At 35.8% G+C, this 27224-nt stretch overlaps 2 protein-coding genes, 1 long non-coding RNA gene and 1 pseudogene across 3 annotated transcripts; 2 read left to right on the top strand and 2 right to left on the bottom strand.

Moving 5' to 3' along the window:
• Nucleotides 1–6526: 6526 nt before the first annotated feature.
• Nucleotides 6527–7117, top strand: LOC125186541 (annotated as a pseudogene).
• A 2228-nt stretch (nucleotides 7118–9345) lies between these two features.
• Nucleotides 9346–11086, bottom strand: LOC125191379. Its single transcript, XR_007171093.1, has 2 exons — nucleotides 10981–11086; nucleotides 9346–9564 (listed from the first exon to the last, which is right to left on the bottom strand). It is a non-coding gene; the product is annotated as an uncharacterized LOC125191379 (long non-coding RNA).
• A 5821-nt stretch (nucleotides 11087–16907) lies between these two features.
• On the top strand, nucleotides 16908–17797 carry LOC125190975 (stigma-specific STIG1-like protein 2). The gene has a single exon (XM_048088418.1). It carries the CDS (start codon nucleotides 16981–16983, stop codon nucleotides 17398–17400), a length of 420 nt encoding a protein of 139 aa, XP_047944375.1. The 5' UTR covers nucleotides 16908–16980; the 3' UTR covers nucleotides 17401–17797.
• A 2655-nt stretch (nucleotides 17798–20452) lies between these two features.
• On the bottom strand, nucleotides 20453–23717 carry LOC125191007 (FT-interacting protein 7). The gene has a single exon (XM_048088463.1). The coding sequence runs from the start codon at nucleotides 23602–23604 to the stop codon at nucleotides 20620–20622; it is 2985 nt and encodes a 994-aa protein (XP_047944420.1). The 5' UTR covers nucleotides 23605–23717; the 3' UTR covers nucleotides 20453–20619.
• Between the last annotated feature and the right edge of the window lie 3507 nt (nucleotides 23718–27224).

Raw genomic sequence — 27224 nt, 5'->3', positions numbered from 1 at the left:
CAACTCTTAGAGAAAGGTTATAACATTCACATGAAAGATTATAGCCTTTCAATAAGAGATGGCAAAAATAATTTAATTGTCAAAGTGCCAATGTCCAAGAATAGGATGTTTCTATTAAATGTTCAAAATGATGTGGTGAAGTGCCTTCAAGCATGTTATAAAGATAAGTCTTGGCTATGGCATCTTCGATTTGGGCACCTGAATTTTGGTAGCTTGAAATTGCTATCAAATAAAGAAATGGTACGAGGATTACCACCCATCGAGCACCCCGATCAACTCTGTGAAGGATGCTTAGTTGGGAAGCAATTCAGAAAGCCATTCCCAAAGGAGTCAAGTTCGAGAGCTCAGAAGCCATTGGAGTTAATCCATGCAGACGTGTGTGGACCAATCAAGCCAACCTCCCTCGGTAAAAATAACTATTTCCTACTTTTCATTAATGATTTTTCAAGAAAAATGTGGGTATACTTCTTGAAGCAGAAATCAGAAGCATTTGACGCATTCAAGAAGTTCAAGGCGGCCGTCGAGAAAGAAAGCGGTCTACAAATCAAAGCAATGAGGACCGATCGAGGTGGAGAATTCACATCTAGGGAGTTTCTGGAATTTTGCAAAGAAAGCGGAATTCGACGGCTGCTAACAGTTCCGAGATCCCCCCAGCAGAATGGAGTGGCTGAACGAAAGAACAGGACCATCGTTGAGATGACACGAAGCATGCTAAAGACGAAGAATTTGCCGAAAGAGCTTTGGGCAGAAGCAGCGGCATGCGCCGTGTACCTGTCTAACAGGTCCCCAACAAAAAGTGTACGGGGAATGACTCCTCAAGAAGCTTGGAGCGGAAGAAAGCCAGGGATCGCTCACTTAAGAGTGTTCGGGAACAAAGCCTATGTACCAGATCAGACGAGGAGCAAACTCGATGACAAAAGCAAACCATACATCTTCATCGGGTACGACTCTAACACTAAAGGCTATAAGTTATATGATCCAACTTCGCAGAAAACCATGATTAGCCGAGATGTGGAGTTCGATGAAGAAGGAGTATGGGATTTCGGCTCGGACAATGGCTCCACCTTCATAACTCCGTTTGGAGAACAAAGAACAAGCGAGCAGACGGGAGAGGAGCAACAAGAACAAACAACTCCACCTATATCTCCTACATCGGTTGTCAGAAGCTCACCACCATCTTTCTTGAATGAAAGAGCCATAGAGCGCACACGAAGTTTGGATGGGGTGTATGAAGACACCGAAAGGTTAGAAGATTTCACCTTACTTTGCCTATTTGCTGATTGTGAACCAATTAGCTTTGAAGAAGCTACAACAAGTGCAAATTGGCGAGTCGCGATGGATGAAGAGATCAAAGCCATCGAGAAGAATGACACGTGAGAGATGGTGACACTACCAAAAGGACACAAGGCCATTGGAGTCAAGTGGGTGTATAAAATCAAGAAGAATTCCAACGGTGAAGTTGAAAGATATAAAGCTAGACTCGTCGCAAAAGGATATAGCCAAAGAGCTGGAATCGATTATGACGAGGTATTTGCTCCTGTTGCTCGCTTAGAAACTCTTAGACTAATACTATCTCTTGCAGCCCAGAATAGATTGAAGATTTATCAAATGGATGTAAAGTCGGCTTTCTTGAATGGATTTCTTGATAAAGAAGTCTACATCAAGCAACCTGATGGTTATGTGGTGAAAGGCCAAGAAGACAAAGTGTTGAGGTTGAAGAAAGCCTTGTACGGGCTAAAGCAAGCACCGAGAGCGTGGAATACCAGGATCGACAAATATCTTGAAGATAACGGCTTCACCAAATGCCCACATGAGCACGCACTCTATGTGAAAAGTAAAGGAAATGATATCTTAATAGTGTGCTTACATCGGGCTGATGGCATACTACCTCGGAGTGGAGGTAAAGCAACAAGAAGAAGGAATATTCATCACACAAGAACACTACGCAAAGGAGATCCCGAAGAAGTTCAAAATGGAGGACTGCAAACCAATCAGTACACCGGTGGAATGCGGGATCAAGCTATCAAAAAACGATAAAGAAGAAAAGGTGGATCCGACGCTATACAAGAGCTTGGTTGGAAGCCTACGGTACTTAACTTGCACAAGGCCAGATATATTGTACGCTACAGGACTCATAAGTCGCTATATGGAGAATCCAACCACTACCCACTTCAAGGCAGCAAAGAGAATACTCTGATATTTCAAAGGTATGATCGACTATGGCCTATTATATTCAGTTGCTAACGATTATAGACTTGTTGGCTACAGTGATAGTGATTGGGCTGGAGACAACGACGACCGAAAGAGTACAAGTGGATATGTGTTTTACATGGGAGACACAACCTTCACTTGGATGTCTAAGAAGCAGCCCATTGTCACATTATCAACATGCGAAGCCGAATATGTGGCAGCCACCTTCAGTGTTTGTCATGCAGTATGGCTCAGAAGTTTATTATCGGAGCTCGGGTGGCCACAAAAGGAGCCAACAACTATTTGTGTGGATAACAAGTCGGCGATTGCGCTATCCAAAAATCCAGTGTTCCACAACCGAAGCAAGCACATCGACACCCGCTACCACTACATCAGAGACTGCGTTGCAAATCAGGAGATCCTAGTCGAGTATGTGAAATCGCAAGATCAAGTTGCCGATATTTTCACAAAGCCCCTCAAGTACGAAGACTTTATCAAGATCAGGACGTTGCTCGGAATGACAAATCAAGTTTAAGGGGGGGTGTTGGAATAAATAGTTAAACTTGATTTTGTAATAGAATTATCTAGATATTAATAGGTATTAAAATATCTAGATATTTTAAGAGAATTCTCTAGATTATAGATATTTTGTAGAATTCTCTAGAATTAGGATGTATTAAAATATTTAGATATTTTAGTAGAATTTCCTAGAATGTTAGGAAAATATCTAGATTTTTATGGAGAAAAAATCTAGATATAAAAATATTATAGAGAATTCTAGAATGTGAAGTGAATCCCTATAAATAGGGGAGAGTTGTAACATTTTGTAGTAGTTGAGAAGTTGAGAAGTTGAGAAAGTTTGAAGAAATTGAGTGTTCCTTTCTTCCCCACATCAAAACATCTCCTAAACCATTTCTACATATTCCATCCATTCTCCTCTCAAATATTTCCTCCAAACTTAATTACTCCTCCAACATAGATCCTATATATTTCCCAAAAAAACATGTATCTAAATCATTATGAGCAATTTATGAAGGCACTTACCACAGAAAAGATTTTAAATCATTTTTAGCGTCTAACGATTAATGAAAGCTATGATTAAAGAGCATGTAACTAGAAAAATGAAAATGAAAAAAGAAAGCTCGATTTGATTCTTACCTCGCCGAGCGGCCGCGGTAACGCTCCGGTAACGATTAAGTGATAACTGCATTAAAAATCAGAAAAAAGAAAATCAGAAAAAAGAAAAAACATGCTATATCCATAGAGACCCCCGGCGGCTCCCGTCTTCAATCCCTCCGCCGCCCTGCCGCCGTCACCTCAGAGATGGGCGCTCAAGAAAATGGCTGCGCCGCCCAAGGCGTTGGGCCGCCGTCGACGCGGCGGCGCGGATTGGGAATGGTGCTCTAACCGGGACCACATGGAGTGAAATGGAGAAACGAGAAGGGAAACACGAAAGAAAAAGAAAAATGAACTAGTAAAGCATCTAGATCATAAAGGCTGCGCCGCCGTAACTAAACAAAAAGAAAAAACAAAAAGAAATGAGGGCGCCTACATCGCCAATGCTGCGCCGCCGTAACCGCTCCGGTATCGGTCGATGTCCTCCTCAGGCCTCAGCTGATTAATTACGGATTCGCGATTTTGGTAGTTTCAAATTTGGGGCGCTATATGATCCGCCTTTAATTTATACTAACAAGAATACTTAAACTTTCTAATTTTTAAAATTCTTTTATCTTTTTATTGAGTTTTAATGAATTTTAAGTACTTAGCATTGTTATTTTATTTTATAAAAATTAAAACTTCACTTCTTTTTTGTGAGTGATTAATTGGTAAAAAATCAATCAAATCGCCTATTATGACTCAAATTTAACTCAGAGTAGCTACTAGGAGGAGTACTTGATAAAAAAAAAAAAGCTTATTACTCCGTATAGCTTAAGTTCAACTCAACTTGACTTGACTAGTGTGTATTGGTATCCCTTTCTAGAATGAAAAACACAGAAAATCAAGACTCGCACTTTAGACCAATTAAACTTGAAAATGCAAAAGGTGAATGCCGAAACACAAAGACATTTGGTAAATTATTAAACATAACATACAACATTATAGAACGAATGAGTTTTCTAAATGATACTAGTAGCTTTGAATTCAAGTCACAATTTTTTTTTGGGGGGTTCATTTTCGTCCATGGCAATGTCTCTCTCTCTTTCAAATCATATGGAGTCGTTTATAGTTACCTATCACTTTTAATTATTTAAAATGTTGCATCCAAATTACTCAAAAAGCTTCAAATTTTCCATGTGATAAAAAGATATTCCTATGCTATAGATACAGATCGGTGCTAACAACCTTCAAAATATTCTACTACTCCTATTTTACTGCCCAAGGTCACAATCTACACCTAATATTCCTCTCGTTTGGCGTTAAATGTTTCATTTTACTTTTTCGCCGTTCTGCAATAAATGTACGTTTTATTTCACTTTTACTATTTTAGCAACGGGTCATACATAATATATTCTATTAACTCATTTCACTCACATTATCAATATGTAGAAGTAGCACCTACATTCCACTAATTAACTTTTTCTTCCACTTTCTTTTACAAATTCAAACAATTTCTTATAACCCGAGCCCAAGACATTTATTTTGCATGTTCTACAAGGAGTAGTAAATTAGTAGTACTACTACTACTAGTAGTAATTCAAATAATGAATTTTTGTATTCCGTTGAGTTTCACAAGATTTAAAAATGGGATATTTATATTATATTTTTTAATTCTCTTGTTCATGTATAAACGATGTCTTTTAATAACGGCTCAAAAGGACGTCATTTTACTAAAAGAAGAAAAGAAAAAAGTTACTACTGTATTACGGAGTATTAACCTTAATGAAACAAAATCATTTTAAGCATCACTATAGATAATTAATTGTTTTATACGTGCACGGATGATAGGACAGTTGTAAAAAATTAAAACTTCCTAGTTCAATAATTATGTTTTCGAATTACATGGACTTGGACAAAATTCGTAATTTAATGGACTATTTCCCTTAATTGTACTACTTAATAAGAGGCATTCGTATCTTGAATGGCTTTCTTCATTAAATTTTTTATTCATAAAGTTTTTGCTGAAACTATAGATGCAATGCCCCGCTGCAAAACATATTAGTATAAAAAATAATATGTATTTATAATTATTAAATTATTTGTTGCGTCTACTCTTGTTGTTTCGAAACTCAGTTATGGAAGAAAACTTGTGACTGCAAATCATGCATGTATTTGACTGCCAAATTTCACCTGTCTCGTAGGAGAGATGAAATGAATCTTGATGCTTGATTAACTGAAAAAATTTACTCCACTTCATTTAACAAAATCTCCACCTTCTTAATTACATCTCAAGCTTTGTTTGGTTCACATCTATAACTCAAACTCGAAAAATTAATTAAAGTTCATGATAGTCTAATTTTTATAACAAATTAAATTTCATAGTATATACTTTTTAATTGGAAGAATTAAGATAATTAGTTTGGAAAAATTAATTACCTAAATATTTATTAATTAACTTGTTATTTTTGGAAAAGGGGGTCGATTGGGACAGGACACACTGCTGGCTAGCTAGATCATTTGAAAGAACGTTTTAGTATAAATAATTTTAGTTTCCAAATAAAAGAGAGATGGGGGAAGGGATACAAAGTAGTTTTAAATTTTAATCATGTATCATAAGGAAAATGTCACGAATTATTAAATAAATTTGATATCGTGTTGATTTAGGTCAATCATAGTATTTCTTAATCGATTTCCCCTCCTTTGCTTCTATAAATGGCATCCTTAGATTCACATTTTTTTTTCTTGCTTCTCACAAGGCCTCAACCAAGAAGGTTCTTTCGCATTTTGGCGTTCCATATAATTTAATCCTACTTTTGTTTTCCTTCATTTTTTATATACTCCCCAAAATAAAAACCTAGTACCAATTTATTATGAGTACATATTTCGTTTAATGGTATATAGTCAATATTGATAGGCGCACGATAGGATTTGTATTTTTCTAACAATAACTAATGTTAATTTTTCATAACTATATATGAATGTTGATTATCTTAAGGAGAAATCAAACATGGCATACGCATTATCATAACATAGACACAACAAAACTTATAGTATCAAAATCAGAAATTAATAGTAATATGTATACAACTAAATTCGATCACACTCCATGCAACAACACGCCTTCACCACCATTTCCGCGCCAACTCTTCTCTCCCACACTTATAAACCCATTCCCCCATAATCACCAATCTCACTTTTCTCATTTAATCCCCAAATAACCAAACAAATCTTCATTTTCATAAACACCACAAAAAATTCTACCTCCTTCATCTTCAAAAAAAAAATGAAGGTGATCAAAGTGACATTCGTCCTCGTCGCCTTTGCCATGGCCGTAACCCTAATCCTCACGGCCAAAACCACCGACCCACGCCTCCCTCTCGGGCCCCACCTTCCAAACCGGCTGCCACAGCTCGTGTCAGCCGGTTCCTCCAAGCAAAGGAGAAAAACCATAGAGCCGCTGACCACTGCAAGAAGGACAACGACGTGTGCAACAACACCTTGGAAGGCGGCCGCAACACCACATGTTGTAATAACAAGTGCATTGACTTGCAGTACGACGACAAAAACTGCGGCACGTGTAAGAAGAAGTGCGCCTTCACGGAGAAGTGCTGCAGAGGAGAGTGCGTGCAACTCGTCTCCGACAAGAGACATTGCGGCGCGTGCGACAAGAAGTGCAAGTTATGTTTGTACGGCACGTGCGAATATGCCTTGATCAAGGTGTTGGAGGAAGTCGGACATGGAAACGGAAGAATTCAAGGGTTGGTACACTCATGTATATATGCTTTCATCTCCTGTTCATTTTTTCTCTGATATGAGATATGGTTTGCTTCCCCACAATTGACTATCCATTTAACTCAATATTCTTAATCTCTGTATTAGAAGAAAAGCTTCTATTAACAATGAATCAAGGAAGTACTTAATTAGGAAAAATACTCCCACGGTATCCAATCTACCCCTGGGGCTGGCTTCTTCCATGTGAATAGTAATTTGTATTTGCGGATGGGTTGTCGGGACTAGTGGCACACTGGCACGTGACATGCCCTCCACGCGCCTTCCCCTTATCTTCCAGTGACGAGCTACGGTGATGGTCACTTCTATACTAAAATTGCATGATACTCCCACAATTCACCTCATAATTGAATCATTTTTTTCATTTCGAAAAGTTCTTTCATAGTTAAGTCATTTTCATATATAGTACTCCCTCCGTTCCATAGTAATGGAGGCATTTCTTTTCAACACGAATATTAAGAAAATTGTGTTAGGTGAGTTAACTAAAGGGGGAATAAAGTGAAAAATGAAAAAGGTAGAGAGATGAAGAGAGAATAAAGTAGGAGAGAGTAAAGTAGGTGTGGAGAAATGTGTTGACTTTTACTAAAAAAGGAAATGACTCTATTACTATGAAACGTACCGAAATGGTAAAATGACTCTATTACTATGGAACGGAGGGAGTACTTTTTTTCTCTTCCTTGCTTTACTATTTCTTACTTTATTCTCTCAACTCTATTCACTTTTTAATTTATTCTCTCTACCTTTTTTCTCTTTCTTACTTTTTTTATCTATTTATTTGACACACTCAACATTCCTTTTTTAAACTCCGCGCCAAAAAGTTCCGTCTCAACTATGAGGGAGGGAACGGAGAGAGTATTAATAACTCATATTTAAAGTCGAGTTAAAAAGCAACAAAATAAAACCATAAGCGCTAATTAAACCTATCTTTAAATTAGAAAGCTTATTTAAATTGTTCCACGTCGAAAATGTGAAAACAAAATATGATCGGTCTCATTGCAAAAAACTTATCTTTTAGGGACACAAAAATTAAAACGCAATTACTTGAATAGGAATGTTTTTTAAAAATAACAACAATTAGGATGGTAAAGGAAAGCGTTCCTAAATTAGAAATAAATTAACTTAATCTTTCATTTTTAGAAAATATACAATTCCTAATTATATATAATGATACCATATTAATGTCCACGCAGCTTCTCCAAAGGATAGGTAAGTAATTAAGGAAGCTTCATTTGAATAATAAAAAAAACTGCCAAACTCAAATATGCAATTCCATAAATCTGAAAATCATATAATAAACCACAATTACAAAGGGATAAAAATCTATAGATTTCATCCTAAAACCAATTGGTGATAGGAGGAGGGGGCTTATGAAACTTATAAAGTGGATTAAGCTCTTTGTGTACAAAGATGTGGGATATTATTACATTCATTTTATGTTTCAATTGCCAACACCCTCCCTCAAACCCTTTAAAGTGAACCTTGGAGGGGTTGGACTTGTTTTTATCATCAGTTGGACAACTAGCCCAATTTTTTTCCTATCGGTTGGACCACTGGCACAAATTTTAAGCCTAGATATACTTCTGGGTCTAGAGGTGCCCACAGTTCAGGAACCGACGGTTATGGTTCGAAACCGCCGGTTTCGGTTTTGGAAATTGTTGAACCGAAAACGAACCGCGAGGGTTCCGGTTCCAAAACCGCCGGTTTCGATTTCGGTTCTGAACCGGCGGTTTTTCGGCGGTTTTTTTACGGTTTTTCACGGTTCCAAACCGCCGGTTTTTGCGGTTCGGACTTGATTTCACGGTTTTCCAATGGTTTTTCACGGTTCCGGTTTGAAACCGCGAGGAACTGCCGGTTCCGGCACGGTTTCGGTTCGAAAATTTTTGAACCTTTACCGAACCACGGTTCAAAAATCGACGGTTTTGGTTAGGATAAATTCTTACGGGTTCGGTTCGGAACCGTAACCGACGGTTACGGTTTCGGTTTTAACCGCCGTTCGATAAACCTTGGGCAGGTCTAGCTGGGTCAGTCATTTTTTTCGGTTTCAGCCCAGATATACTGCTGGGTCAATTAAATTTGGCTCACAATTGGCGACCTGCTCTGATACCATGATAGAAATCTATGGATTCCATCCTAAAACCAATTGGTGATAGGAGGAGGGACCCATGAGACTTATAAAATGGATTAAGCTCTTTATGTACACTGATGTGGGATATTATTACATTCATTTTATGTTTTAATCGCCGGACACAAAGTTGAAACAAGGCCGTAGATATGAACAGGCAAAATCCATTAACCAGACAAGATGTCTCATCATGTGTGCTTGAAATATTATTATTTTCATGATTTTCAATAATCAGAAACATGTAGTGGTGATTAATTATGTTTAGGAGGATATCTTGGTCCACGATAATCATTAAGTTCAATGGTTTGTCTTCTATCCAATAACTTCACCTTCACCCCTTCATCATTCTCAATTTCTCTAACATCCTGCAATGTTTGAATTAAAAAAAAAAATTAGTTAAGGTCGATTTAGAATCATTTTCGTGTCTTTAAATCGGTGTTCTTTAAAATATCATATGAAATTGTGTGTTTGCGAGAGAGATACATGAACATGAAATGATGTGAATCCGGGTATTCACAATCATAGGAGGCAATGACATCGAGGGCCATGGGTAGATTGGGATCCGAGAAAAGAGTGGAGACATGACAAGGAGTCAATCCGAATTTGGAGGTCTGATTCAAACTGGAATTTCCCTATGAGATAAAGTCCAAATTCTCTCCTCAGACCACCATTGTCTTCATCGTCGAAAGAGCTTCGCGTGAGTACCTTGCACGCTTCAATCGGAGCCCGGGTGAGGAAGTTATGAGCGTTTTACATAAGGCGCGTAGTTCACAAGCAAAATGCCCGACCCGGACGTTTGCAAGAGAAAAACGCCCAGTTCCAGTGGGTTTGCCCTATTGAAGAGGAAAAATGCCCGACCCGGGCAGTTTTGTGCGACTTGCGATTTTTGCTCCTTTTTCCTCTTTTGTTTTGCACTTTTAACCTCTAGTATAAATAACCATGTCTAGGGTTTTTGTCATGAGCTTTTGAATATTTGTAAGAGACCAATTCTCCATATTTGAGAGCTCACCTTCTTCATCTTTTGAAGACTTATTAAATTCCTTCGGGTTGCATTCGATTTTTTGTCTGACTAAGGTTGATTGTAAAGGTATGCTTGCTAGTTCTTGTATTGCTAGTTTGTGGAGCCATTATGTGTTTGTATGTGAAAGTATCTTTGGGATTTCTTTCTTGTTCTTCACCTAAATCATAACATTAATCCATCCTCTATCCTTTTATCCATTTTTCTTATTTCATTTCTTAGTTTATCTTATTTATTTGTTGGATTTATTTACAAGAATAAATCCAGAGCAAATTCATGAGTCTTCAATATATAAGATTCACATTATGAAACTTAGTAACACTTGATTCTTGATTGTATTAAAGAGTCATGTTGGACAAAAGTCGATATATATAATATAAATATACATATTTAAGTGATCATGAAAACTATATTATATTTTAATGCTTCTATTAATTTTATAGAAATAGACCAAGTTTTCTTTTTCTTCCGTTCCATAAAAATCATTCATATCTATTTATAGAAACTATTTCTCTTTTTGTACTGCATCATGGCTACACTATCTTTTCATATTCTCTCTTACTTTATCTATTAAAATCTGTATCAAGTCCAAATGTCTATTTCTATGCAAGAGAGAGAGAGTATAGTTCAGATTAACACTGACTAATGACTATCATATAAACTTTGATTTTCAAATTGAAATTAGTTTATATAGCTCTCACTCAATCCTAAACTAATATAATACGTCACGAACAAATAAGATAAAATAACTGAAAACCCTTACTTGAAACTGGGACTGCGGTGGAAGACACCACCAAGAAGTAAAGAAGGAGAAGCACCGCTACCTGCCGCCATCCAAACGCCATGAGCCACCGCCGACCGTTTCTATATTTCTGTCTTTTCAGAATTTATGATCCTAAATTCCTAATTAGGTTTCTATTTAAGGGCCCGAAAGAGATGAACCAATCAAAATAAATATAATAATTTATGAGTATGTATTGTGACATTGGAACTACACAGCTATGTATTATTCCTTTTAATCATTATAAACATTAATAATTTCATAGCAGCTATTCAAAATAGTACTTAGTCAACTTCTTTTGGCGAGTTGATACCACAATTACTTTGACATACTTCCTCCGTTTCAGATAATTCGTCCCAGTTTTCCAATTCGATCCGTCCCACATAATTTGTCTCATTTCACTTTTATTATTTTTGGTAGTGGACTTCATATTCCACTAACTCATTCCTACTCACATATTATTATAAAACTACTAATATAATATATAAAGGTAGGACTCATAGTCCACTAATTTTTTCAACTCACTTTTCATTACAATTCTTAAAACCCGTGCCCAGTCAAAATGACCCGAATTATCTGGGACGGCAGGAGTAAAATTTATTTCTGTGTTTATAATTCTAACTGACTAACAAGTATTTTTGGATGATTAGGAAAAATCGTTCCACTTGCGTAAAGTTTATTATTTATATCATGTTACTTTGAAATTCAACTATGGCAGCTGAGCAACATTCGATCCACGATTGTGCATGTCGATGCAATCCTTCAAATTTATCTAACAATTTAGATAACATGTCTAATAATCCTTCAAAACGAAAAATCAAGTAATCAAGGTAAAAAATTGACCCCAATTAAACATTAATTATCAACAGCAATAATAATCTCTACATTTTACCACATATCCAAAAGTTAATAATTTGCTATTCTTAAATAATATTCAGCTAATCATGCCTAATTAAAGTTATACTAGCCCGATGGACTAGTAACGTTAAACCCATAACTCCGACCAACTTAGCAGACTAACAATCTGGACCCTTTATGGGCTGAATCAAAGCCCAAGTTAGTTCAAAACTTGAAATTTTTAAGATTGTGTACAAACAAAGCCTAAGTCAATATCAGTTTTGTAAAATTTAATGCTTCACAATTACAAAGGCGAAGTTAAAATTGAGATGAAACAATATAACTAAGCAAAAGAAATAAAGCAATCAAGATAGAATGTACTCTTCAATATGTATGCTTGAAATATTACAATTTGATTGATTATTCAATAAACATAAAACATATACAGGGGATTAAGATTTTACATGATATATACTGATGATTAATTTTTTACAGGATGCCATTGCGGAAGTTGATAATCGTCAAGTTCAATGTTAGATCTTCTCTCCATCGAATTCACCATCACCCCTTCATCATTCTCAAATTCTCTAACATCCTGCAAAATTTATATAAAAATAAATTATTTTAGATCGGTTTAGAATCATTTTCATGTTTTTTTATATGTATAATGATGTCATATTGGGCCTAGGTAAGCCATTACGAAGCTTCCCTTTAATATCACAAAAAGTTGTATTCATGGCATAGTAAAATTTATGGTACTAATAAGAAGAAATTTAAAAGTATGAGCCTAAATTCCCAATTAAGTTGATATTTAACGGGCAGAGAGAGCTGAACCAAACAAATTAATTAAATTACATACATTTGTATGTATATATTGTGACATTATAACTACTATGTTAAAAAAAAAAGGTCAGCTTGTAGTTGAGTTCCCATGAAATAAACTTACATTTGATTTATTCCTTTGAATCATTATTCAAATATCAGCTCCCCAGATTAAACTTACAACAGTACTCTGGCAGATATGAATAAGCTAAAGCCATAAACCAAACAAGATGAGAGAGTCTATTATGTGTACGTGTTTGAAATATTACAATTTGATTAATTGTTCAATAAAAGAAAATTATAGTGCTGATTAAGAATGTTTAGGAGGCTTTCTTCTTGAAAGACCACGATAATCATTAAGTTCAAGTTCAATGTCCATTCTTCTCTCCAACAACTTCACCTTCACCCACTCATCATTCTCAATTTTTCTAACATCCTGCAAAGTTTAAATAGAAAAAAATTAGTTAAGGTCGATTTAGGATCATTTTCGTATTTTTAAATCAATTTCCTTTATACTTCTTCATGGGCTAGGTAAGTAGTACTAGTAATTAAGAAGCTTCACTTAAATATCACAAAAAACTGCATTCCATAGTATATATATATAGTGTGCAATATATCTGTTTTTAAAAGAGTACGTAGTAGTAGTAGTAGTAGTACTTTGAATAAGAAGCAGCAAAATGAAAGATTTGAGTATTGTGTGCCAACTAAATAAAAGTAGATTTCCAATGTAAACATAGGATAACATTATTATTTTCCAATGAAAAAAAAAATGGACGAACTAAATAAGAATAGGATAGGATTTAGCATCCAGCCTCATAATCTCAGATGGTTAAGCTTCTAAACAACGGTTTGAGAATTAAATATGATATGCATGTGAAATTATGTGTTTGTGAGAGAGATACCTGAATCTTGCCGAATAACATTTGATTCTTGATTGTCTTAAGGCTTCCTGTCGAGCAAAACAATCAATATACATACATTCAAATGATCATGAAAATTGCACCAGATTTTAACATATAGTATTTAGATTAACATGACTATCAAATAAACTTGGTTTTAAAATTAATATTAGTATGTATGTATATAAGTATAACTCAAATGTCACACGCAAATAAAGACAAAGCTATGATAGCTGAAATTAAACCCTTACTTGACACTGGAATCGCCGTGGAAGACACAACCAAGAAGTAAAGAAGGAGAAGCACTGCTATCTGCCGCCGTCCAAACGCCATGAGCCACCGCCGGCCGTTTCTATATTTCTGGGGGTTTTTTATTTCAGAATTCGCTCATAATTATGGTTACTATTTAAAGGCCTGAAACAGCTGATAAAAAATATTTAAAAAAATAAACATAATAGTTATATGTATATATTGCTACATTGGAACTACACAGCTATGTATTATTCCTTTCAATTATTACACATTAAAATATTCCATACCAACTATCCGAAATAGTCAACTTCTTTTTGGCGAGTTGATATCACAATTATTTCACACGTGTTTTATTATGTACTCCTATAATTATAATTAACTAACTAACTAATTTTTAAAAAATAGGAAAAATATTTCCACTTGGGTAAAGTTTATTATTTCAGTCATGTTACTTGAAAAGACATAGTACCCTCCCATGATTTCTTTCATGTGATAGTAATTTAATAGCTTCTTGAAAAATTAGTACTACTACATTGCCACTTACGCCGAATTTAAATTATATTGGCTCAATAGATCTGGTGGCTGAAGCCCATATTAACTTAGCTGGCTAACAATCTGGACCTGTTATGGGCTGAATCAAACTTGTAATAATAGTGTCCCAGCACTTATGTTTTCATGTCTAAATATATAAATAAATATTTTAAGATTGTCTATTTGAAAAACTAACAAAGAATATCAATTCTGTAAATATGGAAATTATTCGAATCTGTAGGTTCAAAAGTCGTGCTCCCACTTGATTCAAAAGCTTAAAAATTTTCTACTAGGAGTTGTTTTCGAGAAGAGTCGAGTTCTCAATTAGGGAGATATCAGAAAAAGAGATTCAATACGTAGACCTTTTAAAATTTGGGATTGAATTCGTTGACTTTTCGGAATATGAGATCATGGCATACGAATCTTTTGAAATAAGGGATTTTTTAAACTTTTATCTATTTTCTCTTTTTTTTATTATTACTACTACTTTTGCAATATTTACAAATTGAACAAATTATTTCCTAATATTTCCACCACAATTTGATTTTTTATTTTTTTGGTTCCTTTTTGTCCATGGAAATTTCTCTCTTTCTTCCTTCATATCAAAGGGGGCTGATATTTTATCAACTTTTTAACTATTTAAAATATATTGCATCCAAATTACTCAAAAGCTTCAAATTTTCCATGTGGTAAAAAGATATTCCATCCGATACAGAAGTTAGGGAATCCGAACACACACTTTCACGCTTCGATTCAGCCGACGTAATCTGGGGTAGTAAAAAATTAGTTGACTTCAAATATCCTGTGAATGTGGTGTCCAAATGAGGAGAATGCACTTAATCGGTGATGCCAACCTTCATAAATATTCTATTTTACTGCCTAAGGTCAAAACCTACACCTAATATAGTAATTTAAATATGAATTTTGGTAAATTCTAGTCAATTTAAGATTTGAAAACAGTGTTTTAAATCATACTAATATTTACTTTCAATTTTGTATTATTTGTATATAAACGATGTCTGTTGATTATGCTAAAAAATTGTCGTTTAACTAAAATAAGAAGAGAGTAAAGCAAAAATTAAAAAACTTATTTCAATGAAACAATATCATTTTCAACATATATCACCAAAAGAGATTGTTTTGTACATGAACAAATGCAAAAATTAAAATTTCGTAATTTAATATTCCAGTTTCTAACATTATAAATCTCACCAAAATTCATAATTTAAATGGATATTATCCCTTAATATTATACTAGTGCATACTATATTCTATTGAAAAAGGTGGCATTCATAATCGTATCTTTTATGGCTTTCTTCATTAAACTTTATGTTCAGAAAAGTTTTTGCTAAAACTATAGATGTAATACCACCCCGTTATAAAACATTTTATAAAAAATACTCCCTGAATATGTAGAATATTATTATTGTGACTAAAATGTACTCCAAATAATATGTACTCCGTATTTATTAGTACATTATTTGTTGCGTCAACTTTTATTAACTCCGAGCCAAGTTATTAAAGAAAACTTGTGACTGACATAGGATGCAAATCATGTATCTGACTTCAAACATTTTATAAAAATACTCCTGAATATGTTGAATTGAGTCCCGATGCTTGATTAACTGAACAAATTTACTTCATTTACACAAAATCTCCACCTTCTTACATCTCAAGCTTTGTCTCAACCTCGATAATTTAATTAAAGTTCATGATAGTTAGTTAATAAATAATTAAAGTTCATAAATATTCAATTAGAGCAGATAACTAGTTTGGATATATTTATTTAATTACAGATTAATTAACTTGTCATTTTTGGAAAAATGAAAGGGTCGGGTGCACATGAGTACATGACACTGCCTCGTACGTATATCCAATTTGGAAGAGCGTTATATTTAGTTTCCAAAGAAAGAGAGTTTGGAAAGGATAAAAAAAATATAGTTTGAATGATTATATCATATGGAAAATGTCACTAATTATTAAATAAAATCGATTTCCGTGTTGATTTAGGTCAATCATATTTCTTAATCGATTCCCCTCCTTTGCTTCTATAGATGGCATCCTTATATTTTTGAGGTTGCAATTCATACATTTTTTTTTCTTGCTTCTCACAAGGTCAACCAAGAAGGTTCTTTCGCATCTTGGCGTTCCATATAATATAATCCTACTTTTGTTTTCCTTTCATTTTATGAAGTAAAAAAAAAACTACTAATTTATTATTAGTACACAAGTATTAATTTTGTTTAATGGTATATAGTCAATATTGATAGGCGCACGAAAGGATTTGTATTTTTCCAACAATAATAATATTTTTTTCATAAATATTTATATGAATGTTGATTATCTTAAGGAAAAATCAAACATGGCATACACATTACCATAACATAGACACAACAAAACTTATAGTATCAAAATCATAAATTAAAGTACTATGTATACACCTAAATTCGAACACACTCCATGCAACAACACGCCTTCACCACCATTTCCGCGTCAACTCTCCTCTCCCACACTTATAAACTCATTCCCCCATAATCACCAATCTCACTTTTCTCAATTAATCCCCTAATAACCAAAAAAAAAAAAATCTTCATTTTCATAAACACCACAAAAAATTCTACCTCCTTCACCTTCAAAAAAAATGAAGGTGATCAAAGTGACATTCGCCCTCTTCGCCTTTGCCATGGCCGTAACCCTAATCCTCACGGCCAAAACACCCGACCCCACGCCTCCCTCTCGGGCCCCACACTCCAAACCGGCTGCCACAGGTCGTGTCAGCCGGTTCCTCCAGGAGAAGGAGAAAAACCCTAGAGCCGCCGACCACTGCAAGAAGGACAACGACGTGTGCTTGGAAGGTGGGCGCAACGCCACATGTTGCAACAACAAGTGCCTTGACTTGCAGTACGACGACAAAAACTGCGGCTTGTGTAAGAAGAAGTGCGCCTTCACGGAGAAGTGCTGCAGAGGAGAGTGCGTGCAACTCGTCTCCGACAAGAGACACTGCGGCGCGTGCGACAACAAGTGCAATATATGTTTGTACGGCACGTGCGAATATGCCTAGATCAAGGTGTTGGAGGAATTCGGACATGGAAACGGAAGAATTCAAGGGTTGGTATATATATATACTACTATTTTTTTTTTCTGAAAATTGAATTGCAATAATAAATGAAAACCGCATTCGAATTGGTGGTTTTTATATTTATGTGGGGTGTTTAGTATTGTTGTGTCACGTATTATTCCTCGGGTTTAAGGAGTATATACATTGATTGATAAATGTGTACGTATTTATGATTGAGACATAAAAGATCAAGAAATTGATCATATATATATAAGAGTGTGTATTAAAATAGTTTGTCGTTTGTTTTGATCCATTACCTACATGAAATTTTGGCCGGTATAAGTGGATTTGTAAGGCTACATACATTATTGTTTCAATGCAAATATTATCGAGTAATTAATCATCGCTTCTTTCGTTTGTTTGTTGATATTTAATCATTGCGAGTTTATAATATTGATTGTCATCTACATGTATCTTTCGTAAGATAAAGAATGCATCATTTGATATTTGCAACTTAGAATCAATACTCAATCTCGTGATTTCGAGTAAAAACAATTTTTCTCCAATTAATATTTCGCGCAGAAACAAAATTAAATAAATCCCATGTACTATATACAATTATACATAGTGCTCCCTACGTCCACGATTAGGAATTCCCTTTATTAACACGAATTTTAAAATATGTGGAGAAATATGAGATGAAAATTTAGTTAAAATGTGTACTATAATTTTTATATATTAATTTTATAATAAATATAAGTAAATTAAATTTAAAATAAATATGAGACCTATATAAAAATAAGTATGATTTTTATTGGTGAATGTACCAAAATGATAAAAATTACTCTTTTTACCGGACAGGGTGTTTTCTAATTCCTTAGACAATTTATTTACACAATGTTGCAACGAATATAAAATTTATAAGTACGATTTTTATTGGTGGAGTTAGAGTATAAGGTTTCTTTAATCGAACGACGGACCGTAGATTTTCGGAATGGACAAAAAAAATTGATTGTAGCAATATAACAATATCATTAATGATGTGATCTTTAATGAAAGAAATTCTCAAATACTAATTAATATCACAACCAATCAAAATAATTTTAGCCGTGTATGAACTTCATAACTACTATGTTTTTAAGGAAACCTCGAACGAATTAGCGATAATATTAATACTTTTTGGGTTCATTTTCCTAAGAAATAATTGAAATAAAAAATTATTCTATTTTAAATGTTACTATCTAGTATACTACTAATTCAGAATGAATTAAGAAGAAAGACTTTTTGCAAGGACCACTTGGTTTAGTCGTTCAAGAGGCACATGCAAATTTGTAGCTAATAACTTCAAATTGAAATTCAAGTAAAGTGAACTTTTGTGAATATTAGTTACTTAGTTTTCACTAAAATGGTTGCTTTACAAATTAAGTGAGAAGCTAAAACAAACATTAGTATTGAGTTCAAATCAGGAAAAGGCCTTAGATTATTACCGCCAAAATGGGCCTACACATGGTATATGGCGTTAGGATCACATGAATATTAATGAGATGTGGAAATATTGTCTAATTTTCATTGCTAGTTGATCTCTATTAAATTAGTAAGGTGGCATATATTCTCTAATATTTTACAGAGTGAGCTATATTTTTTGTATTGAAACTTTGTAATTATATCAAGCATAATACTCAAATTTTAAAATTATCTCCACCCATCTCTAAATTTTAATGTAATATTACTGGAAGAACTTTTGCATTTATTTAGATTTTTTTGTATCTAAAATACCTTCTAGCTCTTAAGGGGCAATTTAGTCTATTTGTGATGAAAAGAGACTACCATCATTTCCTAATTCCTATTCCGAATTTGCAGAAACGTCCCCACTATCCATATTTGTATAAAATTTGTATTCAATGAATCTATGAAAATAAAATAGGAAAATTTGCAAAAAAAAGTTGAAGTGTGTCAATTGTCATTTCTCTTTCATCACACATGGACTAAAATGTCCCTTGAGGGTTAAAGGGTTTTTGAATCGAAAAAAGACTAAAAACTGTAAAAGTTCATCCAACCATATTACATCAAAGCCAGTCCAGAGATATGTAAGATACGTTTTAAATTTAAGCGTTTGATCTAATTTTAAAGTTCAGGTATAAAAATGTACTTAGTATTTCACTAATTTCTTGTGTAATGAGATGTGAGAATATTTATTTATATCTCTTTTATATTTGGATAAACTCTTACGTCAAACTGATAAGATCAATTACTAGTAGTTGATAAAAATATTCTTTGTACAAAGATAATATTAATATAATCGTACCTTATTTAGTTTCAAAATAATTAACAAAACTCCATTATTGAATTCTCCAACGGTAACTGTTCACATATATATAAATATTCAATATTCAATAATTCGAATTTAATAGGCACATCATTCAAATTAAAAAGTTTCACCTATACAAAAATCATTAATAGGTTACACTCACAAAATAAGGCATCAGATACCGAAATATATCTTGTAGAAAGATCACAATTGACTTTTAGCATCATTCTAATCATCATTCATATGGAGCTTGAAAAACTATTATAAGCGAGCATAGCTTTTAAGCATATTTCTTAACTGAAAAGATACATCTAATTTTAGAGCATCAGACTTATAATGTTAATTCATTTACCCTTTTTTCATTGAATGTAAGAAAAATACGAAAATATTTCTTGTATTTATTTCATTTTTGCTTTGCTAGATAGTTAATAATCGAACAGCCGTGTGACAGGATCAAGAAAATATCAACAAAAAAATCCTTTACAGTATGATAGGAAGTGTAACAATATGCAGAAAAAAGTTAAAAATTAATCAAACAGGAAAAGGGAAGGAAAGGAAGAGCTTGCGCGCCGCCTCAATTTGCAACGGTCACTAAATTTAAGTCCACCAAAGCTTAATTAAAAGAAAGGGACATTACCAACCAATCCCCAATCTCAACTCACTTTTTAGGCCAAAACAAGAAACACGGTCAGCATCATTATTATACTCGAATGCAATAAAGAGTAGTACTACTAGATTATGTTGATATGTTTCAACTTTCAATGCATATTTTATTGCAGTTTAACACAAAATAAATAAATTCGGGTGAATTCACCATCTCCAGGTTTACAAAATAAAAAAACACCAATCTCTAGGACACTGGGAAAGTGCATCAGTTTAACAATAGTAGGACTAATAAAATTAAACAATATAGCCTACATAATCCGATCCGACTGCGGCGGCAGGCGCCGGAAGAAGTTAAGCGGCAGCGACGGCATGTCATGGCGGAACCTCGGGTGTCGGAGGTAGTAGAACCCAAAGGCCAGCACAAACGCCTTAAACGGCACAACGTAAAACATCAACGAAGCCAGCAAGCACACCACCACAAATATGCCAGTCGCCCTCGGATCCCTCCAATTGAACAGCGCCTCTAATCTCTCCCCTTGCGCGCCTATGTCCCCTAGCAGCGTCTGCGCCCGCCCCGCCACGGCCCTCAGCCGGTCGTACCGCACGCGCACCTGCTCCTCCGACCGCGCGCTCGGGAATCCATCGAACTCCTCGTCCAGCTCGTCAGGCCCCACGGCATCCAAGTAGGACAATCTCGGGTCCATTGCAAAGGATGTGCGCTGACGGTATCTGAACCTGAGCGATATGATCATGAACGCGTACATACAAATTGTGGACAGTATCAAATGTGGGCATAGCACTATGGCTACTAGTAGGATATGGACCAGCACCGTCGTCGGCGGGTGCGTCCAGGTCTGAATTCCATCGATCCAACGAGCGATTGAGGCCGCCCTTGAGAGGCACCCGACCACACGGAACCAGTTGGCCTTACTCCGCCTCATGCTCCACATGTGCATATCTGTATCCAACATGAATTGAACCACTTCTTGACTCAATGCCGGTTCGGACCGGGCTAGTCGCGCCGTGACAATCCTCATCGCGCAGTGCCTCAAGATGTCTTGCTGAGCTGAACCCAAGGGCTTAACATAGTGCATTCTGGGCAGCATTGGGTTAGCATATGCCTGAATGAGACTAATCCAAGATGAGCAAGAAAACCTCAATGCAATCTCGATTTCCCCCATTTTCTTAGCCCCGGTCGGGAGCAACACCATAAGCGAATACGTGCCTACGTACACCCGGTTGGTGTCGAGCGTCGAGAGCCGTACCCTTAGCTTCCCGAGGCGTACATCCTTCTTGCCTTCTGCTTCGTCGTGCTTGTACCTCGCGTTATCAAACACCCCTATAGTCAGCACGGTGCAAGGGTCGTACACGTCCCACGTGTACTGCTCATTCCACCTTGGATTGAATCGGTCAAGGATTGTGCGTGTCCGGACCCACTTCGGCCCGTACTTTGCAACCACATAGGCGTCAGTGGTGCCACACGTACCGTCCTTGGTCTTGACCGGGAGTAGGTTTGTGGCCCCTCTGATGCCTACTTCGAGCAGCCCGATGGGTGGCTTGGCAAGTTGGTTGGCTGTGGCTCGGACGTCGCTGGTCACATGAGCCGCCTCGTCCAGCACGTGGTAACCGCCCTCCAAACAAACCCGCACGTGTATCCTGCCAGCATAGGCTTTATTAACCTCGTCAGCAATCAGATTGAACCACCTGGACCGCGGCTCTGACTTGTCGTCCGTGCGCTTGTCCACGGTGGCAACCTGCACCTTAGCGTGCCCAATAGGCTGCCCATTTGTCACATCCTCAACCGTCAATGTCAAAAACGGCTCAAACGGCTCGGCAGCTACAAATACAAGATCCTCATTCCACGTAGGATTGATCGAGCCAATGGTCGTTCGGCTTGTCTTGAACAGCTGCGCGCCGAGCTGCGCTTTAACGTAGAGCTCCGGACTCCGAAGCTTAGGCTCGGGACCAGGTGTACCCGGACTAAGCTGCAAGTCTTGGGTTTGGATGACCGTTAGTCTCAAATACCAAAGCTTCGGAGACAAGTAAACAGAGGCTCGGGTGTCCTGTATCAAGCCCCCTGAATCTGATTGCCAAGCCTCCTGAAACGCCTCGTCGGCCTGAGTCCCCACCCACACTGAAAGCATGATGTCATTTCCCGTCGAGCCCTCTCCTTCCAGGCTGTACCACTGCGGCGCTAAGGGGCTATCCGGTGGGACGCGCTTCGGCACCTCCTGGAGATCGAAGCACACCGTTCCGGCGGAGGTCTCCTCCGTCGTGTCCTTCTCTGCAACCTTCTTCTCTGCGCGAATCGAAACTTCTACAGAAGTCGAATTCAGTCCTTCCTTGTCGAAGGCGAAGACCTGATCCCATTCGTTGTTGGCGGAGAGCGATTTTGTTTTGACACTGTGAGTTCCGATCACGATCTTCGCGCAGAAGGAGGAATCGCCAGCCGGATTCGAGATCTTCGCCTTCACGACGCGAATATAGAGGAACGGCATCGGATCGACGAGATCGAACGCGACCCGTCGATCGGAGCTGCCGCTGGAGATTTTTCGGAAGAGTTTTGATTCAATTTCCATGTTTTTCGAGTGATCTGAAGCAACGGATTTCTCTTGCACGAGTTTCTGTTGAGCAATTGGCGGATGCGGTACTTCAGTCGAGGGCGGTGGTGTTGGTGGCGGCGTAGCCGACGCCGCCTCAGCATTTTTCTCCGCTGGTTTCTCTTCCTTCTTCTCCACCTCCGCCGGCGAGGCTTTTTTCTCCTCTTCCTTCTTTTCCTCCTCCGCCGGCTTGTCCTCCTTCTTCTCCTCCTCCTTCGGTTTCTCCTCCGCCGCAGCAGCAGGCGGAGCATCACTCTTCTCCGGTGCCGGAGCCGGAGGCGGCTCATCGTCGACGTACGAGACCTTCAAACTGATCTCGCCTTTAATCTGCGAGAAAACGCTTCTCTTCTCCAACGGATAGTAAACCAACGGCACATCGTCGCCGGATTTGACGAAAGTGCTTCCCGAGATCCTGACTTTTCCGAGAAAAGTGCTCCTCTTTCCGGCTTTCTTGTCGTTGTAGACGTTGAGCTCAAGCGTCTCTGCCGCCATGGCATCGACGTCGTGCACCAGGAACTCGAGCTTCTCGTCCCACTGTGGGTTTAGATCTCGGAAAATAGTGTTGGTGCGGCGGCGCTGGCCGTCGAAATCGACGATGACGTAGGCGCTGGCCGTGCCCTGGCCGTCCTTCGGCATCAGGTTCTTCGCGTTGCATATCTCCACCGTCAATTTCCTGGTGCAATTCGCTGCCATTGACGGTGAATTGAACTCTCTCTGAGAATTTGCTATTCAAGTGTTGCAGCAGTGAAATGTGAATAGTGTGTTTTTTTTTTCAAATTGGAGAGATGGAGATTAAAATATGGAGAGAAAAAATGATGTTTCGGTTTATTGTGGGGACTGTTGTGGAAATTTATAGAAGTCGAAAAGTTGAGAGGAGCGTTTGAGGAGACGATGTAATTTTGAAAATTAGGACTTTAATTTAGATGTATAACGAATTCATGAAATTAAATTTGAATTGGTTTAATTATAAATTCAACGAATTTGAAAAAAAGGATTTATGCAACGAGCTTTTCAAGTTCAATTAAGTAATACGGTAAAAACAGCTTATCTGGCTTTAATGCAAATTTTATTTCCTGTTTTTTTGGGTTTTACACGAATAATTTGTGTATTTACTTTTCTAACTAAAATTTCAACCTATTTAAAACTTGTTCCTTTTCGAAATTACGGTTAAACAATATTTTTAAGGTTTAATTTTTTAAAATTTTAGACAAATCTAATTTATGTGTCTGGCTAAATCATAGTTGCAGTAGCATAGGTTATAATTTTCATTATTTTGAAACTTGGCACTGTTTATTTTTTTTCAATCTTTTTATTAGAATTGTGAAATAAATGTGGAAAGCGATTCGTAAAATTGTAGTGAATCACAAAATATGTAACGGCACATGAAGTATTGATTGCCATTTGCTATTTAGGAGCACAAGTTTTAATCCAAATTAAATGCAATACTCGATTTAATACAAGTGATATGCTATGCCAACTAGCAAATGAAGTTACCGTTGAAGGAGTATTATACTTGAAGCCAGTACAATTGTCGCAGAAATGCCAAGTCAGCTCACGTGAGGTATTTCATTACATTTATTTCATGTTAGTGGAGTAGTTATAATATACTCACTCCATTCATCGAAAAGTAAGAGAAAATGACAAAAAGTTAGAGAAAAGTAGTATCAGTGAAATGTGGAGTCCATATTTTATAGTATTAGTAAAAGAGAATGAAAAAAAATAAGAGAAGTTATTGAAAACTTTCTGTTTTTGAATCTACCCTATTTTCTCTATGGATAATAAAAAATGACAAATGTGTCCTATTTTTCGTGCACAAGGGGTTAAAAACTAAAAATAGTATTCGTCCCCACCCTCGTCTCTTAAATACAATCCTCATATGAAATACTTCACCCTTCCACATAGAGTCATTCCATTTTTCATACTCATTTTCGAAAAATGATACTAATAAATACTCCCTCCGTCCCGCTTTAGAAGTCTCGGTTGAGTCGGGCACATGTTTTAAGAAAAAAGTATTTAGTGTGTAATAAATAAATATTTTAGTGGATGTTGGGACCCACTTTTAGTTGAGTGTCCAATAAATAAATGTTTTAGTGGATGTTGGGACCAATTTTTAACATTTTTTTATTAGTTGTAGTGGATGTTGGGACTCACTTTTAACACTTTGTAGGCATTTTTTATTAATTTATCTCAACCGGGACTCCTAAAGCGGGACGCCCAAAATTGATCAACTCGGACTCCTAAAGCGGGACAGAGAGAGTAGTTAAAATGGATAGAGGGCATCTTCTCTACACATATTATTCTCTCTCTTACTTTATCTTTCTCCACTATAACTATTTATAATTCTTTTTTCAAAACAAGTGCAAAAAATAAAATAACTCTACCACTGTGGAACGGAGGGAATATTCGGTTTGCAAAATTATATCTCGAAATTAAATACATATGTGTATTTGGTTCATGGAATTGAATCTCACAACTCAGTCATAGATAGATAATCTCATAATCATGTGATAGTTAGTTATAGTCAACCCCCTTCAATTAAAATAATCTCACAACTAAATTATATCTTGATACTATTTTATCTAGTAACCGAACACCACCATAGTAAACCATTCGAATTTTAATTTTAACTTGGTAAAATTACGATATGGAGTATGCCAAAAAATTAAGTTTTATGATTTTATAATTGATTTTACAGTTATTTATAATTAACAATTCCAATTTTAATATAAATTGATGATAAAATTATGGTATACTAGATCATAATTTAAGATTGACTTTCAAAACTATGGAATGTACCAAAATTTGATCAAATTTGATAATTTTTCGTCAATTTGCCTAATTCATAGGTAGACGATGATGCTTTTCAGTAACAACATTTTCTTAGTACTAGTACTAGTATTAGTATTTTATACTACTACATAGTAATAATTAGTCCATAATATAGGTGGTTTGTTAGTTTATCGAACTCGTATCCCATCTATTGATGAAGCATATACTTATGATATATTTGTAATTTTACTTGCAAAAGTGATAAGAAATCTATAATTTCTATAAATATTTATATGATCAATTTAGTCGGTATTGTCAAAATTAAAATTTGAAACCATATTGTGAACTACGGTATAAATCAATACAATTTTATTATTTTCGATTTGCAACTAAATTGTACAGTACTTTCACATGTAACAAAAAAATAATTGCTATATTTCTCATACGAATTGCATGGTCAAAAAGGAAATCATTCATACGTACAGGAATTGAACTTTTTGATTGGTCAAATTCTCATGATCAATGCTAGTTACTTTGTCATTGGTGAAAAGTTTTGGCATGAAATCTTTGTTGTTTTAACATGCTATTTGAGATTTGATGTTTCATCTTATTGCTGTAATAATTAGTTCACTGACTATCAAACCGACACTAATTAACAAAAAGAGGAGAACGGCACGACACGTTCAAATGTTAATAAACCATTTAAACTGGATAATTGAATTTGAGTTATTAAAAACAAGTCATGAAATTATTTAGTACTCCATATAAGTATGCGCTACTACATAGTATAACATAGCTTACTTGCATAGTTGCATTGATTAAATAATTAATTTAGCCGTTTAATGAAAAATGTTCATCATATTCATTGGTAGTAGCTAGCTAGGTTACATTTTACCTTGTCGCATAAACAAAGAAACAACATCCCCAATACCATTTTCCACCTTAACTGCAAAGAGATTAATGAAAATGACAATCTAGGCTCTAAAATTTATGGAACTTAATTATAAATTTGATGATTTTGATTATACTTTACTAAATATAATTGAAATGGAAAAAAAGAGTGTATGCTTATTGCAATGAATATATTTAGTGCATATACAGTGAAAACCTTTAAATTTGGCTTTGCATGAAGAGCCGAAAGTTGGTTGGCCACTATCTCTGCAAATATGAACGTTGTTTTGTTCTTGTGCTCCAAAATCCACAGTAAAATACAATTCACTAAATTACATATAGGTGTATTGAATTACTCAGATTAATTTAATCATAAATAGCGATTATGTGAACTAAAAACAAAATACTACTGCATTGTACTTTTATTCTCATGGCTGGAATATTACAGGGTTTAATTATATGTTTTTTTTTTCTTTCTCGTAACAACGGAAAACGAATCCTCCACTTTTTTTATTCATGTGTGTTGAGTCTTTTATTTAAATATTAAGGGAATATTTGAGTTTAAGTAAAATTAAATCGAAAGTGGCAATAGAATGATGTAAAGTTTGGTGAACAGAAACTGCAAGCAGATTGCAATGTTCAATCGATTTGTA

This window comes from Salvia hispanica, chromosome 5 (assembly GCF_023119035.1).
Source record: "Salvia hispanica cultivar TCC Black 2014 chromosome 5, UniMelb_Shisp_WGS_1.0, whole genome shotgun sequence".
Classification (NCBI taxonomy): domain Eukaryota; kingdom Viridiplantae; phylum Streptophyta; class Magnoliopsida; order Lamiales; family Lamiaceae; genus Salvia; species Salvia hispanica.
This window is presented reverse-complemented; position numbering and strand designations above follow the sequence as displayed.

Coding starts and splice junctions, on each gene's coding strand:
- LOC125190975 (XM_048088418.1), top strand. CDS start 16,981: ATGAAGGTGATCAAAGTGACATTCGCCCTCTTCGCCTTTGCCATGGCC.
- LOC125191007 (XM_048088463.1), bottom strand. CDS start 23,604: ATGGCAGCGAATTGCACCAGGAAATTGACGGTGGAGATATGCAACGCG.